Genomic DNA, 18545 nt, shown 5'->3' with positions numbered 1-18545 from the left:
CCAAGGTTTATTCACACCATATTGTCCTTATGTTCTGACACTAACTCGACCCCTTCATCTGGATCTGCCACTTTGGCATCTAGCGAGAGCAACAAACTCATAAAGGGAAGGACTGATTAGGTATAGTCATCATGGCCTTTTGCGTGGGAAATCATGTCTTATGAACTTGATTGAGTTTTTTGAAGAAGTAACAAAGAGGATTGATGTCAGGGATGCGATCTATATGTACTTCAGTAAGGCATTCGACAAGGTTCTCCATGGGAGATTGGTTAACAAGGTTCGATCTCATGGAATACAGAGAGAACTAGCCATTTGGATACAGAATTGGCTCAAAGGTAGAAAGCAGAGGCTGGTGGTGGAGAGTTTTTTCTCAGACTGGAGGCCTATGACCAGTGGAGTTCAGCAAGGATTGATGCTGGGTCCATTACTTTTTGTCATTTATTTGGATTTAAACATAGAAGGTATAGTTAGTAAGTTTGCATGATGACACCAAATTTGGAGGTGCAGTGGACAGCAAAGAAGGTTACCGCAGTGTACAACGGGATCTTGATCAAATGGGCCATTGGGCTGAGGAGTGGCAGATGGAGTTTAATTTAGATAAATGCAAGGTGTTGCATCTTGGGAAAAAAGATTTAACAGGATTTTTACTCTTAATGGTAAGGTCCTAGGGAGTGTTGCTGAACAAAGAGACCTTGGAGTGCAGGTTCATAGCTCCTTGAAAGTAGAGTCACAGGTAGGTAGGATAGTGTAGAAGGCATTTGGTATGCTTTCTTTTATTGGTCAGAGTGTTGAGTATAGAGTTAAAGCGGCTGTACAGGACATTGGTTAGGCCACTTTTGTAATATTGTGTGCAATTCTGGTCTTCCAATTGGAAGGGTGTTGTGAAATTTGAAAGGGTTCAGAAAAGATTTACAAGGCTGTTGGCAGGGTTGGAGGATTTGACCTACACTGAGAGACTGAATAGGCTGGGGCTGTTTTCTCTGGAGCTTTGGAGGCTGAGGGATGACCTTCTAGAGCCTTATAAAATCTTAGAGGGGCATGGATAGGACAAATAGAGAAAGTCTTTTCCCATGGCTGGGTGAGTCCAGAACTAGAGGGCATAGGTTTAGGGTGAGGGGAAAGATATCAAAGGGACCTAAGGGGCAACTTTTCCACACACAGGGTGGTGTGTGTATGGAATGTGCTGCCAGAGGAAGTGGTGGAGCCTAGTACAATTGCAACGTTTAAAATGGAATCTAGATGGGAATATGAATAGGAAGGGTTTAGATGGATATGGGCCAAATGCTGGCAAATGGGGCTAGATTAGGTTAGGATATCTGGGCAGCGTGGACGAGTTGGACTGAACAGTCTGTTTCCATGCTGCACATTTGTATGACTCTGTGGAAAAGACCCTGACAGCTAAACAGCAGAAGTGTTGAGACCGGGAATTCTACCAGTGACTGCAATGCAAATCAGTGAGAGCTTCTGGAGTATGAAAAGTAGTCAGGATCTCAGCTGAATCATTTATTGAGATGATTGGGGCCAATTATAGAATTGCAACTGGCACCACAGCTGAGTTTCACCCAACAGCAAGACAGAATTAACTCCAAGAGCTTCATGTCTGTATCATGCATTTCTCAAAGTCAAGTGGACATAGTGGACTCCAATTTTCTTTCCATCACAAAGTGAACTAGGAATCTCTTCTGCCCTTACTGCCTGCTTTTGGCATATGTTCCAAGGATTTACAAGTTGATAATCACCCTGTTTGTTGCATTATGAACTTTTTGACCATCAAGAACTGGGTGTGTAACTCAGGGGTAGGTCTACTTCCCACTGTGTCACAAAACCACAGTAACAGAGGTTCATAATACTAGGTTCAAGAATCATGATTGGCACTGATAAACCTTGTGTAAAATTTCTTTTTCATGGTCTTTCTCCAAGTTTGGAATATTTAGCAGCAGACAGTGCAAGAGAATGAAACTTTGTGATTAACATGCTTTTCATTCAATTATCACTTTGTCCAGCTGATAGTGTGCATCCTGCAACGGTTTCAAGGATAAATTTTCTGGATTTGTAAAAGTTGATCATCGATCTTCTGACATGTAGCAGCTATATCTTTGGTTTTATTATTGTTGCATGAGACCAGATATAAGGAAGAAACTGTTTTAGACACACATGAAAGCAGTTAAGCAGACCTCAGAACAAAGCTGTTTGATGGCCAAGGTAGTCTGAAGGTATACTCACTCCAGAAAAACTATAGCAGTGTAGTGTTTCCCTTAATCACTGTATTGTAATGTTGTGATTGATTTTTTTGCACTCGTAACCATTCCTGACGCTGTCAAATAATCAAAGTAGCAGTTTGAGAGCCATAGTTTTTGAGGCAGTAAACATAACTTGTATTAAATCCTGGTGTCATATTTACCCCTTCAAGCTCAACCATGCATTCCACAGTGGTATAACCAAGACAATCCCCTCAAGAAATTTGATGTTACTTGATTTTAGCAAGTGATCATTGCAACTAGCATTATGTTTCTAAAATAAAATGCTGAGGAGAAAGAGATCAACTAACCTCTCCCCATCCTCACTCCAGGTTTGTATAATGAATTTTCTGCTTTCTTTTTAAAATGCCATTAAAATTACTGAGTCTAAAATATACAAGATGCGTGGACACCATCACTGGACACTTGTGTCTGGTCTTGGATCTGATTTTTGTAGCATCTAATCCTTGAGAATTCTTCACACAAGTTACTTTTGCAGAAGCTTGCTAGGTAAGTATGGCAGTGGTGCTGCATCAGTCAAGTTCCAATAACTGCAGAAATAACTATGTAGATTCAACTTCTTGTGACAAGTTAGTTGAAGGAAGATTATCAAGCAAGACATTCAAAGAGTTACCAATTCTACTAAGGCTTCTATAGCTTCAGACCGATGCCTTTCCAATTGTAAAACCTCAGGAAATGGGAAACATCTTTGACAGTGCTTCCTCATTTATGCATTGAAAGATCAGCTTCAATTTTGGACTAAAGGGCTGATATTGAACAAGGTCTCACTAGCTTCTGAATCAGAAATAAGTGCTGCAACCGAGTCAAGGTTCTGTATGCTCAATGTGGCTTTGTTGTGGAAATGGTAGGTGAGATAGGAGAGATGGTGAGTTTAGAGGTAAGCCAGGTGAGTCGCGAAAGTCACAAGTTACCCTGGTTGTCTATGGCCAGTCTTTTCACATCCTTAATATAATTATGCATAAGAACATCAGATATAATTCCCCTCATAGGTTAACATGGATGATTTTGTTTGCCAAGTGTTACAAGCACTGCACTTCTTGATCACATTTGTTACTGCTTTTCATAGTTAAGTACTTTCAAAACAAAATTGTGTAAACACTTGCAAAACAAACTTTACAGGACAATGAGGAAGTAGGGACGTGGAAATGATTAGATGGCACCTGCTTCCTCTCAGAGGCCTGATGTGCTGGGCAGAATGACCTTCTGCTTTGCTATATCATTCTATAATTCTAGGAACAGCCAGAGTGCTTTCCCCTGAGCCACCTCCGAAGCCTGTTTCCCACTTCACAACATCAGATCTCCTCACCTCACACCACACCCAAATCTCCTAGTTCATATTAAGTAATAACATAGTCTCAGGACTCATGCATTATACGTATATGAAATAGAATGACCAATCCTCTTGGTCGAGTAGTGTGCTTTAATTTGGTCAAGTAGCTCAGGCAGCATTTGTGTGTGGAGAATGGTAGCTTCCATTGTAAATTATAATCTAGTAACCTGGTTGAGGTGGCCAGATAGGATATTTAGAGAAAAGGTTGTTGATCAGCATTAAAATAGAAGTATAAAGTATGAACAGACTGAAAGTAACGACTTATTAAAATTTGCTGTGGGAAGGAATTAGGTGCAAAGCAAGAAAGAGGTGTTATAAAGACCAGCTGGTACATGTAAGAAATGTAAAGTAGAACAAACTGGAGACAATTAAGAAATACCAAATAACTGCAGATACTAGAAATCAGAAACAAAAACAGAAATTGCTGGGATAGCTCTGCAGGTCTAGCAGCATCTGTGGAGAGAAAGCAGAGTTCATGTTTTTAGTTCATTGACTTCTTCAGAATGTGAGACAATGTTATGTTATGACTGTGATATGGGAGTTTTAAGCAGCCAGCTATCTTGATCTATGTGGGAGCTATTCATGCAAGTAAAGAAAGGTGTGAAGTCCTGCCAAATTATTTTAGATTAGAACTTTGCAGCTGGTTTGCATGATTCCTTGTTTAACTATGCACTGTAATAAGATGAAGAAAGGTCGTCAATCTAAGGCTGAAATTATGATGTCAGGAAGGTGGACTCCTGACAATGGCCATGGGACAGAAGGGTGACATATGGCCTCTGAGTGAACTGAGAATGTTTATCAAAAGAGTTAAGCAGGAATCGTGAATCAAAAGGGATGCCTGGAAAAAAATCAAAACTTACCAGAATCAGCTAACATTGAAGAGAAACGCAAGAGGAGGAGGAAACATTGCATGCTCGAACTAATTTTAGCTTGGATCACAGAGCTTACATCAATTGGACAGCATTTGCATCAAGTTTGGGGCTGTTTATCGAATAGAAATGTGTGAAAAGAAGTAATTTTTCAAAGAGCATAAAATTGTTTTAAAGTTAGTTATAATGGTGTTGCCACACCTTTAAATAGGAAAAAAAAGTGGAAGTAGTTAGAAAAGATTTCAAAAGTGGTGATCATTCTTGACAAACTTCAGAACAGTGTGAGGAAGTCACAGATGGGGGAACTGGAGGGTATGTGGTTTTAAAGTTGCTGCATCTAAGCAAGCACGTAGAATGGGGTATCCCATTGTATTTTTTTTTTAAATGCTTAGAAGGGGGAAAAATAATATGATTAAGCCCATTTTTTTCAGATTGTATGTAGTTATGTAGTGGGATGAGCTCTAGGACCATTTCAACATATCCATAGTTTAGATATAGACCCAAAGAGATTAATTTTCAAATTTGCCAAGGAGGCCAAAATAAGATTTAGCATGTGTTTGCAAATATAAAAGAAGTTTGCAACAAGTTATTGGTATAAAGGGAACAAAGGTTAAAACTTCAAAGATGCAATTTGTGGCCAGTAAAATTGTGGTGAGATTGGGATAAAAGCAGGAATCATACTGTACAGAGCAGAGTGATTTGGGGTTCAAGGTTCAGAGAGACATTGGATACATCACCTGTAGTAGAGCAGGCACTTTTTAAAAAGAAATCGAATTAAATTTTAGATTTTATTACAAGTCATACAAGAAAATGTTAGACACTAATGATCCTAAGTAAGGTCTTTGCACCTCACTACTTATATAGTACTGGGCTTCATCCTTTAGGACAGAGATTAAGACTTTAGGAATGTTACAATTTGGATTCAATAGGATGTCCAGAATAAGGAAATACAAGTGTGAAAGAAGAATGAAAGAAATATAGATTATTGATCCATAAATTCATACAGAGCAGGAAGGGCCCTTTGACCCATCAAGTCTGCACCAAAATAACCACTACAAGTGCGCGAATCCCACTTTCCTGCACTTGTCCTATATCCTTGTGTATGATTGTAATTAGGTTAGCCAGGTAGATCTCATAGAATATGAGCTCCCTGACTGGGGCTGTTAATCTGTTCCAATCAGGGAGTCCTGGCTGACAGATATAAACAGGAGTGTCAGCCCAGGTGTCTCTGGAGAAGGAGCACGCAGTGTCCACCAACACCCTTAAGCTGTTCAGGGAGAGGTGTAGAATGTTTTATTTCCCCCTCCAACTCTATTTTGATTTAATCCCTGTCCTCCCCTTCACGGTTTGATCACGCAGCATTGCCCTTTGATGAGAAGGGCACTGCTTGTCACTGGCCACTTGGGTGTTTCGCCACTTGGGTGTTTCCTTTGGTGGGTGCATGGGTGCTGGGGAAAATAAAAGCACTACCGCAGTTAGGCAGTAGTGTGGAGCTATTTTTTTTAAAAAAAAAAGGAATATCAAAAAAAAAGGAAAAATTAATAAACAGAAGTGTCAGGGGTTAGGTTCACTCAGCTGGTCTGAGGGAGCTGGATCAGTGGCGAGGAGTCTCCACGTGTTAATGGAGGATGACTTGGTGACAGGAAACTAGACTCTGTGGTACTATTTTATAGTGAATGTTATGATATTTCAAGTTATCATTCAGATATTTTTTTAACGGTTATAAGGTTTCCAGCCTCCACTACCATTCCTGGGAGCATATTTCAGATTCTCACCACCTGCTGAGTGAAAAGATGCTCTCTGAATCTCTTGCCCCTTACCCTAAAACGATGCTGTCTTGTGATTGACCCCTCACCACATTGAATACTTGTCCAACTTCTTTCCCCAGAACCAGATTCAGCACTGCTGCAGGAGCTTGCATGGTACTACCTTTTAAAATAATTAAACATTGGGACAGGTGTGATAGAGTTTTAGAAGATGATAGCAGAAATCAATGATACACAAATGTATAGGCTGTAGGATATAATTTCAGATGCAATAGTTGAAACCGAAAATATACAAGCAGTCAAGTTCAACTTAGGATGTTTGGCAAAAGGATATGAAAACAGGTTGGATGCTTGTGATTGTGACTGTTTGCTTGTTTAGTGAGTAAACATTGGCATATTTTTGTTGGGTGAATAGCCTTTTTTCAGTTTCTAACTTGTGTATGTTTTGAAGCTAATTATGTTATTTAGTTGTAATCCTAACAAAATACTTGTGTATTATATATTTAAAATTCATTGGTATATTGTTTCAAATGAATTAATGGCCATTTAATCTGACTGAGTTCAGGTAATGTATGTTTTGAGAAAAAGGAGAAACTCTCAATGAATGGAGAGGCATGCTAGTCAGGTTCCTATGTTGGCCCCTTCCCCTAATATTCCATTTAATTTCTTTATCGTGTTTGTGATGTGCATTGTGCCTTCTTTGGCTTCTGTGACAGTTTCTCAATGTCTGAGTGTATAAAATATACCTGAATTAGTTGAAATAAGCACTTACTCATAAGTGAACAGATGGGGAACAAGGTTGACATGATCTATGCTATTGATATCTCTAGTCAACCAAGCATTCTGCAATTAAATTGTACTCTTTCAGTTTGTGATGTAGACAGGTTGTCTTGTAACTAAAGTCAATTTCTATTGCTTACAGAGTCCTTTTGCCCTGTGATTTGTGAGCTATTTCACGTAGTGCACGTGGAGTGAATGCTATTAGAAAGGGAAATGTAACCTCTTATGAACAGATGACAAAGGGTAGCGTGGTTTCTCCCTTTTTGTTTTGTTGTTTGCCTGCAACATGTTTTTCCATGATTGTTTTACAGTTTGCACTTGTAGAGTTTTACAGTAAAGAAAGAGCTCCCTTCAGCCCATTGTGTCCACACTGATCATCAAACATCTGTCTACTTTGCACCCATTTCCAGCACTTTACCTGTATCCTTGTTTGCTGTTCAGATGTTCACCTAAATAATGCTTAGACGTTGCCCTTTCAGGTAGTGAGTTCCAGATATCTTCCACCCTCTGGGTGAAAAACATCTTCCTTAAAATCCCTCTAAACCTCTGCACTTTACCTTAAACCTGTGCCCTATGTTTATTAATCCCTCCAATAAGTGAATTTTGCTTTTCCTATCTATTCTATTTATGTCCGTCAAACTTTTGAACATGTCAATCATCTGCTCCCGCAGCCTTCTCTGCTCCAAAGAAAACAACCTTAACCTACCTAGTCTGTCTTCATAACTGAAACACTCCAATTCATGCAAATTTCTGCTGAATTTCCTGTGTACCCTCTCTAGAGCAATCACATCCTTCCTATAGTGTGGTGACCAAATATAGTCCTCCAGCTGTAGTCTAATATCATATACAGATACATCATAACCTCTATGTTCTTGTATTCAGTGCTTTGACTAATAGAAAAAAGTATCCCATATGCTTTCTTAACCACATTATCTACCTGTCCTGTTTTGTGGGCATGTATACTATGGTTCCTCTGATCCCCTGTACTTCCTAGGATCGTACTCCCACGATTCATATTGTACACCCTAGCCTTTTTAGTTGTCCCAAATGCAGTACCTCACATTTTTCAGAACTAAGTTCCATTTCCTAATGGTTTGGATTCTTAAAAAAAAATCCCAATCTTTGCACTCTGAGAGAGCGGTCCTGTGGGCCTCTGCATGATGACAACTTTACTCTTAGATTAAACTAACTTGATAGGGTGATAAAATCTTGAGAGAATGTTTAGCACGGGAGATGAATGGCCACAATTGGAAGATACAGCCATTGAATCAAAAAAGAGCGTAGGAATTAGAGACAAGTTAAGGCACAAGGGTGTTTGGTGAGGAGATAATTTTAATGCAAGGAGTCTGACAAACAAGACAGATGAGTTGAGGGCACAAACTAAAACATGATGTCATTGTTATCATTGAAATGTGGTTAAGACAGAGGCAGGATTGACATTTCTGAGGGAGTTAAGACTGCGGATGCTGGAAAGTCAGAGTTAATAAAATGGAGAGCTGGAAAGAACACAGCAGCTGAAGCAGCATCAGAGGAACATGGAACATAGAACCTTACAGCGCAGAACAGGCCCTTCGGCCCTCGATGTTGCGCCGACCTGTGGAACCAATCTGAAGCCTATGTATCCTATACTATTCCATTTTCATCCATATGTTTATCCAGTGACTATTTAAATGCCCATAAAGTTGGCAAGTGGACTACTGTTGCAGGTAGTGTGTTCCACACCTTTACTACTCTGTTTAAAGAAACTACCTCTGTCATCTGTCCTATATCTATCACCAGTCAACTTAAAGCTATGACCCCCTCATGCTAGCCATCACCATCCGAGGGAAAAGGCTCTCACTGTCTATCTTATCTAAAGCTCTGATTATCTTGTATGTCTGAATTAAGTCACCTCTCTACCTTTTTCTCTCTAACGAAAACAGTCTCAAGTCCCCCAGCCTTTCCTCATATCATTTTCCTTCCAAACCAGGCAACATCCTAGTAAATCTCCTCTGAACTCCTTCCAAAGCTTCCACATCCAGCAAGAGAGTCGATGTTTCAGGCAGGATCCTTCATGAGGGTTTACATCTCAACATTCCAGAATGGAGGGTCTTCTGGTAAGACAGAGGAGGAGATAAAACAGGAGGAGGTGTTGCTGTATTGATTAGAGAATCAATTATGACAGGAAGTAGGAATGACAGCCAAGAAGGCCCCTCAAATGAAGCTCTATGGATAAAACCTAAAAACCAAAAAGGAGCAATAATATTGCTGGAAGTGTACTATATACTCCTTAACAATTCAGAAGAAATAGAAGAGTGAATACCTTGGTAAATTTAGAAAAGTGCAAAAGTAATAGGGTAGTGATAGTAAGGGATTTTAACTTCCAAACATTAACTGGGGTAGTCATGATGTGAACAGGTTAGAAGGAGTGGAATTCTTAAAATGCATACAGGAAAGCTTTTAAAGCCAGTACATAGTAGGCCTTACAAGAATTGGGGGCAGTCCAGCATTTAATCTTCAATAATGAAACCAGACAAGTGATTGAATTATTAGTGGGGAAGCATATTGCAGACAGCGATCATAACTCTGTTAGATCCAAGGTTGTTATGAAGAAAGATAAGGATTCTGAAATCAAAATTCTAAACTGGAGGAAGGCTGATTTTTTTTTTTAAGATCAGATCTAATTTGGTTAGAAAGGACTGGGAGCAGATACTATTTAGATAAATCTGTATCAGAGCAGTAGGATACATTCAAGAAGGAAATAGGAAGAATATAGTGCTGCATGTTCCCATAAAGTCAATGGGTAGGATGAACAAATGCGGTAAACCCTCAAAATCAAAGGCTAGACAGGATTCGGTAAAAAGGAAAAGGGAGGCTTATGGCAAATGCAGAGGGGTCAGAAAAGCAGAAGCCATAAAGGAATACAGAATGTGCAAAGGAAAACTTAGAAAGTAAATTAGGAGAGGTTAAAAAGGGGCATGAATGAAAAATGATAAGTAAAATAAAGGAAACTCCAGAGTTGTTTTACAAGTACATTAAAGGTAAACTAATCTCTGGGATCTGATCAGGTGTATTCCATGACATTATGGGAAGCTAGGGGAGAAATTGCAGGGTCCCTAGCAGAGGTATTTGTATCATTGATAGGCACAGGTGAGGTGCCAGAAGAATTGGAAGGTGGCTAATGTTGTGCCATTAAATAATAAGGGCTGCAAGGAAAAACCAGGGAGCTGCAGATCAGTGAGCCTGCCGTCAGTGGTGGGTAAGATGTTGGAAAGGCAAGGACTGAGTAGGACTAGTCACCAGGGCTTTGTGCATGGGAAACGTGTCTCACAAACTTCATTGTGTTCTTTGAAGACGTGACCAAGAAGATGGATGAAGGCAGAGAGTTGGATGTTGTCTACATTGACTTAAGCAAGGCCTTCGAACAAGGTTCAGTATGGTAATAGGAAACTTGACATTGGGAGACAGAGGGTAGTGGTAGAGGGCTGTTGTTCGGTCTGGAGGCTCGTGACTAAGCAGTGTGCTGCATGTTGTTTGGCATGCTTGCCTTTATGCATTTCATACAGCAGTTAAGACATAATGTTCCTGCTGTAAGCCATGTTTGGGTTACTGTCTACAATTCTGGCCACCCTCCTACAAGAAGGATGTTATTAAACTGGAAAAGTGCAAACAGGATTTATAAGGATGTTACCAAGACTGGAGTTTGACTTCTAAGAAAAGGCTGGATAGGCGGGACTTTTTCTCCCTAAAGCATAAGGGGCTGAGAGGTGATCATACAAAGATTTATAAAATCATAAGGAACATAGATAAAGTGAATATCTAAGATAATCTTCCCAGGATAGAGGGTATAGATTGAAGATAAAAGGTGAAAGATTGAAATGGGACCGGAGGGGCATCTTTTTCACACAGGGTGGTGCATGTATGGATTGAGCTGCCAGAGGTGGTGGTGGAGGCAGGTACAATTACAACATTTAGAAGATATTTGAACAGGTACATGGAAAGGAAATGTTTAGAGGGCTATGGACCGAACACAGGAAAATGAGACGAGTTCAGTTTAGGAAACCTTGTTGGCATGGATGTTTTGGGCTGATAGATCCATTTCCATGCTGTATGTTTTTATGACTCTATAAGTAGGGGGGGGAAGAATAGAGCTCATTACGGACCATAGTGTAATATGTGCCAGAGAAGAGGTAGAGTTCTAAATAAATAAGTGGGAAGCGATGTGGGTATAAAAGTCTTTGTGAGGGACTGTGATACACTTAAGAAAATTAGCATAGACAGAGGGGAGGTTCTGAGTGCTCTGACCAGAGTGTATTACAGCCTCAGCAGTAAATCTCTGCTCTTGTATTCTCACCCTCTTAAAATGATTGCTAACATTGAATTTGCCTTCCTAATTGCTAACTGAACCTGCAGGTTAACCTTAAGAGAACCATGAACTTGGACTCTTAAGTCCCTTGGTGCTTTAGATTCCTGAAGACTTGCCCCATTTAGAAAACAGTTTACGTCTCTACTCTTCCTACCAAAATGCATAACATTGCACTTTCTCACATTATGTTCCATCATTGACATTTTTGCCCACTCTTTCTAGCATGCCCAAGTTCTTCTGCAACTTCCCCACTCACACAACACTATCTATCGTTGTGTCATCTGCAAACTTAGCAACAATGTCCACAATTCTAGATTGTTAATGTATAATGTGAATAGATTGGATTCCCTGCAGTGTGGAAACAGGCCATTTGGCCCAACAAGTCCACACCAACCCTCCAAACAGTAACCCACCAGACTCATTTCCCTCTGACTAATGCACCTAACACTATGGGCAATTTAGCATGGCCAATTCACCTGACCTGCACATCTTTGGATTGTGGGAGGAAACTAGAGCACCTGCAGACACTGGGAGAATGTGCAAACTCCACACAGACAATTGCCCAAGGTGAAAATCAAACCCAAGTCCCTGGCGCTGAGAGACAGCAGTGCTAACCACTAAGCCACCGTGTCACTAATGTGATATCACTATTTAAGAAAGGTGATAAGGAAAAGCCAGAGAACTAGACCGGTGAGCCTGACATCGGTGGTAGGCAAGTTGTTAGAGGGAATCCTGAGGGACAGGATTTACATATATTTGAAATGCATGTATTTACATGCATTGGATGTGACCTATATGGACTTCAATAAGGCATTCAGCAAAGTTCCTCATGGTGGACTAGTTAGCAAGGTTAGATCACGTAGAATAGAGGGAGAACGAGATATTTGGATACAGAACTGTCTCAAAGGTAGAAGAGAGAGAGTTGTGATGGATGGTTGCTTTTCAGACTGGAGACCTGTGACCAGCAGTGTGCCACAACAATTGCTGCCGGATCCACTGCTTTGGATATGAACATAGGAGGTTTGGTTATTAAGTTTGCAGATGACACCAAAATTGGAGGTGTATGGACAGCGATGTTACCTGAGAGTACAATGGGATCTTGATCAGATAGGCCAATGGGCTGAGGAGTGGCAATTGGAGTTTAATTTAGATAAATGTGAGGTGCTGCATTTTGGAAACACAAATTAGGGCAGGACTTATGCACTTAATAGTAAGGTCCTGGGGAGTGTTGCTGAACAAAGAGATCTTGGAGTGCAGGTTCATAGTTCCTTGAAGGTGGAGTCACAGATAGGTAAGATAGTGAAGAAGGCATTTGGTATGCTTGCCTTTATTGGTCAGTGCACTGAGTATAGGATTTAGGATGGCATGTTGCAGCTGTATAGGACATTGGTTAGACCACTAATGCAATACTGTGTGTAATTCTGGACTCCCTGCTATTGGAAGGATGTTGTGAAACTTGAAAAGGTTCAGAAAAGATTTACAAGACTTGTTGCCAGGGTTGGAGGGTTTGAGCTGAATAGACTGGGGCTGTTTTCCCTGGAGCATCGAAGGCTGAGAGATGACCTTACAGAGGTTTGTAAAATCATGAGGGGCATGGTTAAGGTAAATAGACTAGGTCTTCTCCCTGGAACTAGAGAGCATAGGTTTAGGGCAAGAGGGGAAAGATTTAAAAGGGACCTAAGGGGTAATTGTTTAATGTAGAGGGTGGTGTGTGTATGGATTGACCTGCCAGCAGAATTGGTGGAGGCAGGTACAATTGTATAATTTAAAAGACATCTGGATGGGTATATGAATAGGAAGGGTTTGGCGAGATAGGGGCCAAATGCTAGCTAATCAGACCTTTACTTTAATCTGGTCGGCATGGACAAGTTGGACCAATGGATTTGTTTCCTTGCTGTATAGCTGTATGTCTCTATGACCTTCCCTTGATGAAGCTGTGCTGACTCAGCTGTATTTTACCATGCAGTTCCAAATACTCTGTAATCTCATCCTTAATAATGGACTCTAAAATCATACCAATGATTGGGTTCACGCTAACCAGCCTATAATTTCCTGCTTCTGCCTTCCTCACAAAATCCATCTCGTATACATTCTGTGAATTCCTTTTCTTGAGATCTGTTACCAACTTCATTTTCCTTGCCAACCTGCATATTGAAGTCACCACCATTGTAATAGTCTCTTTCATACATGCCTTTTCAAACACCTGATTTATTTTCTTCCCCACATCTGATTACTACTAGGAGGCCTGGACACAACTCCCATCAGGGTTTTTTTAAAAAAAATCCACAGAGAACTGCAAATAGAGTCATACAGTATGGGTACAGACCTTTTGATCCATACCGACCAAGTTTCCCAAACTAAACTAGACCCATTTGCCTGTGTTTGACCCATATCTGTCTAAACCTTTCTATTTTATGTACCTGTCCAATTGTCTTTTACATGTCTTTGAACCTGCATTGAAAACTTCCTCTGGCAGTTCATTCCACACCCAAACCACACACTATATGGAAAAAATTGCCCCTCAAGTCCCCTGTAAATCTTTCTCCTTTCACCTTAAAATTATGGGCTCTACTTTTGAATTCCCCAACTCTGTTCCCCCCATGATTTTTTTTATTGCTCTATATTGTCACTCCTCTATCTTGTATGCTCCAGTGAAAAAAGCTTATTCAGCGTCTTCTTACAACTCAAATTCTCCAGTCCCAGTAACATCCTTGTAAATCATTCTGCACCTGCTCCAATTTAATAATATTTTTCTTATAGCAGAGTGACCGGAACTGTACACAGTACTCAAAATGGCCTCACCAACATCCTGTATAATTGAAACATGATGTCCCAACTCCTATAATTAATGGTTTGAGCAATGAAGGCAAGCCAAATGCCGCCTTTATCACTCTGGCTACCTGTGAAGAAACAAAACCAGAAAATGCTGGAAACATTCAGTAGGTCTGGCAGCATCTGTGGAGAGAAAGCAGAATTCATGTTTTGGGTGTAGTGACCCTTCTTCAGAACTGCTTGTAGCTAGGACGAATTTGATATATATGCAGAAGATGGGGTAGGAGGAGAAGGGAGAAAGGAAAGCAACTGGGCTGAAAAAGGAATGGATAAAGCTCAGCCTGGGCAAATCTTAGATCTTAATTTAAATTTTGAAAATGTCCTATTGGTCTTTTAGTTTGTAACATATAGATATTCTCCCTTTTGTCTTCAATCTGAAAATAGCCATTAATAGTCAAATTAGTAGCTGCTTCCAACCAGTGAACTTACGCCTTTCCTGTGCTGTCATTGTTTTCTGTAACCAGCGACTTTTCCCCAGGGCAGGATTGACTGGCACGAGGGGTCATAGTTTAAGATATTAAGAGACAGGTACAAAGGGGACATCAGAGGTAGGTTCTTTACGCAGAGAGTTGTGATTGCATGGAATGTGTTGCCACCAGCAGTGGTGGTGGAAACAGAGTCATTAGGGACATTTAAGCGACTGCTGGACATGCACATGGAGTGCATGAGGGGTGCATAGGTTAAGTTATTTTATTTTACGTCAGGATTAATTCATGGGCGGAAGGGCCTGTTCTGTGCTGTACTTTTCTATATTCTGTGTTGGGCCTGCAGACCTAGACTTCAATTTATCCTGTAAACCTGACAAACTGAGCCAAATAAACAAAACTGAGGGGCACAGACAGGGTAGACAGGATGATACTTTTCCTTTGGAGGAACGATCAATAACTAGAGGGATGTAGATTTAGCATAAATTGCAGGAGTTTTAGGGGTGATGTGAAGAAATCTTTTTCACTCCAAAGATGCTGGGAATCTGGAACCCATTCCCCGGAAGGGTGGTCGAGGCAGAATTCCTCATATATTTAGATGTGCACTTGCAATGCCAGGGCATACAAAGTTATGGGCCAAGAGCTGAAAATAGAATTAAAATGGCTAAGTGGTTATTTTTGAGCAACTAAGTCCTTAGGACTGAAGAGTCTTTTTCTGTGCAGTAGACTTCTATGACTCTGATAGTATAGAGTTGTATGTGGCAAGCAGGGCATTTGGAAATGGAAAGAATAGGCATGTACAAAACAGACTCAATTGTAAAGCAGGATTACAGATAAATCAGTTGCTCCCATGCTGGAACTGAACCAAAATGATTTTAAACTGATAGTTTGGGAAGCCATTATTTTCATTCAGTCATCCTTGGACAGAAATGGCATTCAAATTCTTGTTTTGTTTTCCTTGATAGTTGTATCTTTGATTTTTCATCTCTCAATAAATAAAAATCAGTCTCAGTAGAGAATAATGAAGAGAAATAACATTGGCCATCATAAAACAGAAAATGCTGGCGTTGTGAAGACATTAGCAGGGCAATGGCAGATTGATTGGGCAATATGTGAATTCATGTGGAAGCTGCTTGTGGATGTTATTTTGAAGAAGTTGCATAAATCTGAAGAACAGAAAGGAAGCTAGGATGGAACTGTAGAATATACAAGTAAGTAATCATAATAACACCAGGGAAGGATCTTTCATGTTGACTGGCTGGTTGGTATTTTTCTGATTTTGCACTTCAGATCAGTTAAAAGGGATGCATTCTATATGACATTTTTTAGTTCTATTTTGTATAGTACTTCCCAATCAATCAAGTTAAATTTTCAGTGCTAACAAATGCCAGTCTTGTTGGCCTGCATTGTAAAAATATTCAGTCAGCTAAATATGCTCTGCACTAGCAGATGTGCATCTGACTTTGGTAGTGTAATTTGTCTACATCCACTGGAAGGTTCCATTGAATTCTCTATGCTTTCCACAATCATTTTTCTGTACAGAGAAGGAACAGATTTGAGAATAAAGTTTGGAAAACTCTGGTCTTGTGATCAGGATTGGTGGTATTATCAGCATGTGTAAAATTCATAATCAGCCTTATACAGCCTAATTAAGTCATATATCATTTAGTATTTGAGGAAATACAAGCGAACTACATGCATGTTACTCAGCATATTCAATAGTGGAAAAGACAATACAATGAAGGATTGATAGTTCAATTACAACTTTGTATTTAAGAATTTAAATGATGAAATGAAAAATAGACTAAAGGAGTCTGATGTTTTCTTTTGTCTTCTCAACAGTCAGATTAGAAGGTGATTTCAATAGCAGTGGTATCTACGTGCCCAGCAGTCTGACCAAGGCAGTAGCTCATCGGCATATTGCAAGGTCAGTATTTCTTTATTGATCTGATTTATATTAAATTAGTCTCATTATATTTTACAGATTTTCACAACTTGAAGATTAATTTGAAGTGTATAATTTAGAGGCTGAGTCTTGCTCTATGTACTGTCTGTGAAGATTGTACATTAATCAATCATGCCTGAATGACAATTCTGTGAAAGGCAGTCCCAAGAGAGAATAACCTTGTCTGCATTGCTGCTTGTATCACAGTGACTGAAAAGGCAAACCTACATGCAGATGTAACTTGTAGCCCACATTTTGTAAGATGTTGACAAGCCAGTTTGAGTAAGACCATTACTTTTACTATGAAAATAGAATACCTACTATCTTAAAAGAGTTCCTTTCAGGAGCTGATAAACTTTGACATTTTGGGCAGCAGCATCATCCTGCCTCCTGAGAATTGATTGAAACAGGCGAAAGTAGTTCTATATTTCAGAAAACGGGGAAGTGGAGCTGGTTCAGGCTGCTCATTCTTTAGTCTATAGTATTTGTAGTGCATTGGTCATATTAAGATTCCTGCTGCTGATTGGTCAGCAGCAGAGATTGGATGATTAAGGATAGCGAGATATCATTGATGAGAAGGCTAACAATTTTGGCTGTGATGATGAGGAGGAGGAGGAGGATAAACCTGCATTGCAGTCTTGACATGTTATACTGCCAATGCATGATGGGTGAGATAAGTCTAGATTTGGAGCATTAAGTATTCTGGTTAATAAGTTAAGCGTATTTAACAATAGCTAGCATTTTCCATTCACTATACAGGTAGTTCTCCTATAATGCAGTAGTTGCATTCCTGTGCGATGCTGTGTTATAGAAAATCATGCAATAAAACTAATGGGGCCTATGGGAAAAACAGGGTTGGGATGAACAACCAAAAATACCAATAAAAATTGAAAGAAAAGTAGTAGTTAGCCTAATACAAATGGTAACATAGTCTAAGTAATTTTAATTATATATTTTAATGAAATAATTCAGCAAATTTAACATTAAAATCACTGACTACAGCATTGTACCTTTCAAGAAGCTCTTCACCAGAAAGCACGCGAGCCGACTGACCACGTGATGCCAACACTGAGTCCAGTCTTCTGCACACCATTACACCAAGTGCCAGGGATGGGAATTGCAAAACAGTGAATAGGAGTTTGCTTTATAAAATTAAGGTCCACAGTTCACAATTCATGTTATAGCCAAATCATGTTTAAGAAACGGGTGTTATAGGAAAACTACCTATATTTTAAACAGTTGTTGTTTCTAGAATCTAATGTATAGGACATAGCCTATTTCCTCATTGTAGACAATTTGTAAGGATATTGACCATCCTGACCCAGTCTGGCCTAGATATGACTCTAGATCCACATGAATGTTGTTGACTCTTAACTACTTACAAAATGGCCCAGAAAACCAATCTATTCAAGGGCAGTCGGAGATGATGCAATATGTGCCACCCTTGCCAATAGTGCCCACATCCCTTGTAAGAATTATTTTTTTAAAAATGCAAGGCACTTTTAACAAAAGGTAATCAATGTTTATAACTAAAGAAACACATTGCTTTCAATAGCCCTTATATAATATAAAATAAAGACTCAACCCTTTTGACCTCACCCAAAAGCTTACAGACCCTCAAACCTCAGTGAAGGGTTGCCATGTTTCTACTTTAAAGTTCCATGTTCATTTGATTGTTCCTGTTTCTTGTTTCTTTCTGGAAGATGTCTACAATCAATCAGTGCTAGCTTCTTTAGTTGCTGTCTCTTCATCAGATCCTGCTATACGGCTCAGTTACTCCTTAACGTATGTTCCTTCAGCACACGTTCTCAACAACCAGTCATCCTGTTTAACACCTTAAACCTTCCTTTTTGAAGCTTTATTTCTTACTAACTTCTCAGCCAGTGAGGACTTTTTTTTTCTTTTGTCCTGATCTGATCTCAGTTGTGGGGAAATTGTTGGAGGTGATTATAACTGATAGGATTTATGGACATTTAGAGAGGTAAGAATTGATCA

At 39.7% G+C, this 18545-nt stretch overlaps 1 protein-coding gene across 1 annotated transcript in view; it reads left to right on the top strand.

Moving 5' to 3' along the window:
• The window catches only part of zc3h3 (zinc finger CCCH-type containing 3), a 275802-nt gene that overhangs the window by 156187 nt on the left and 101070 nt on the right, over nucleotides 1-18545 (top strand). Inside the window, exon 6 of the mRNA XM_043687898.1 lies at nucleotides 16448-16532. Within this exon, the coding sequence (XP_043543833.1) occupies nucleotides 16448-16532 (85 nt within the window). The remainder of the gene's footprint in view (nucleotides 1-16447; nucleotides 16533-18545) is intronic.

The sequence above is a fragment of the Chiloscyllium plagiosum genome, chromosome 4 (genome assembly GCF_004010195.1).
Source record: "Chiloscyllium plagiosum isolate BGI_BamShark_2017 chromosome 4, ASM401019v2, whole genome shotgun sequence".
Classification (NCBI taxonomy): Eukaryota; Metazoa; Chordata; class Chondrichthyes; order Orectolobiformes; family Hemiscylliidae; genus Chiloscyllium; species Chiloscyllium plagiosum.
This window is presented reverse-complemented; position numbering and strand designations above follow the sequence as displayed.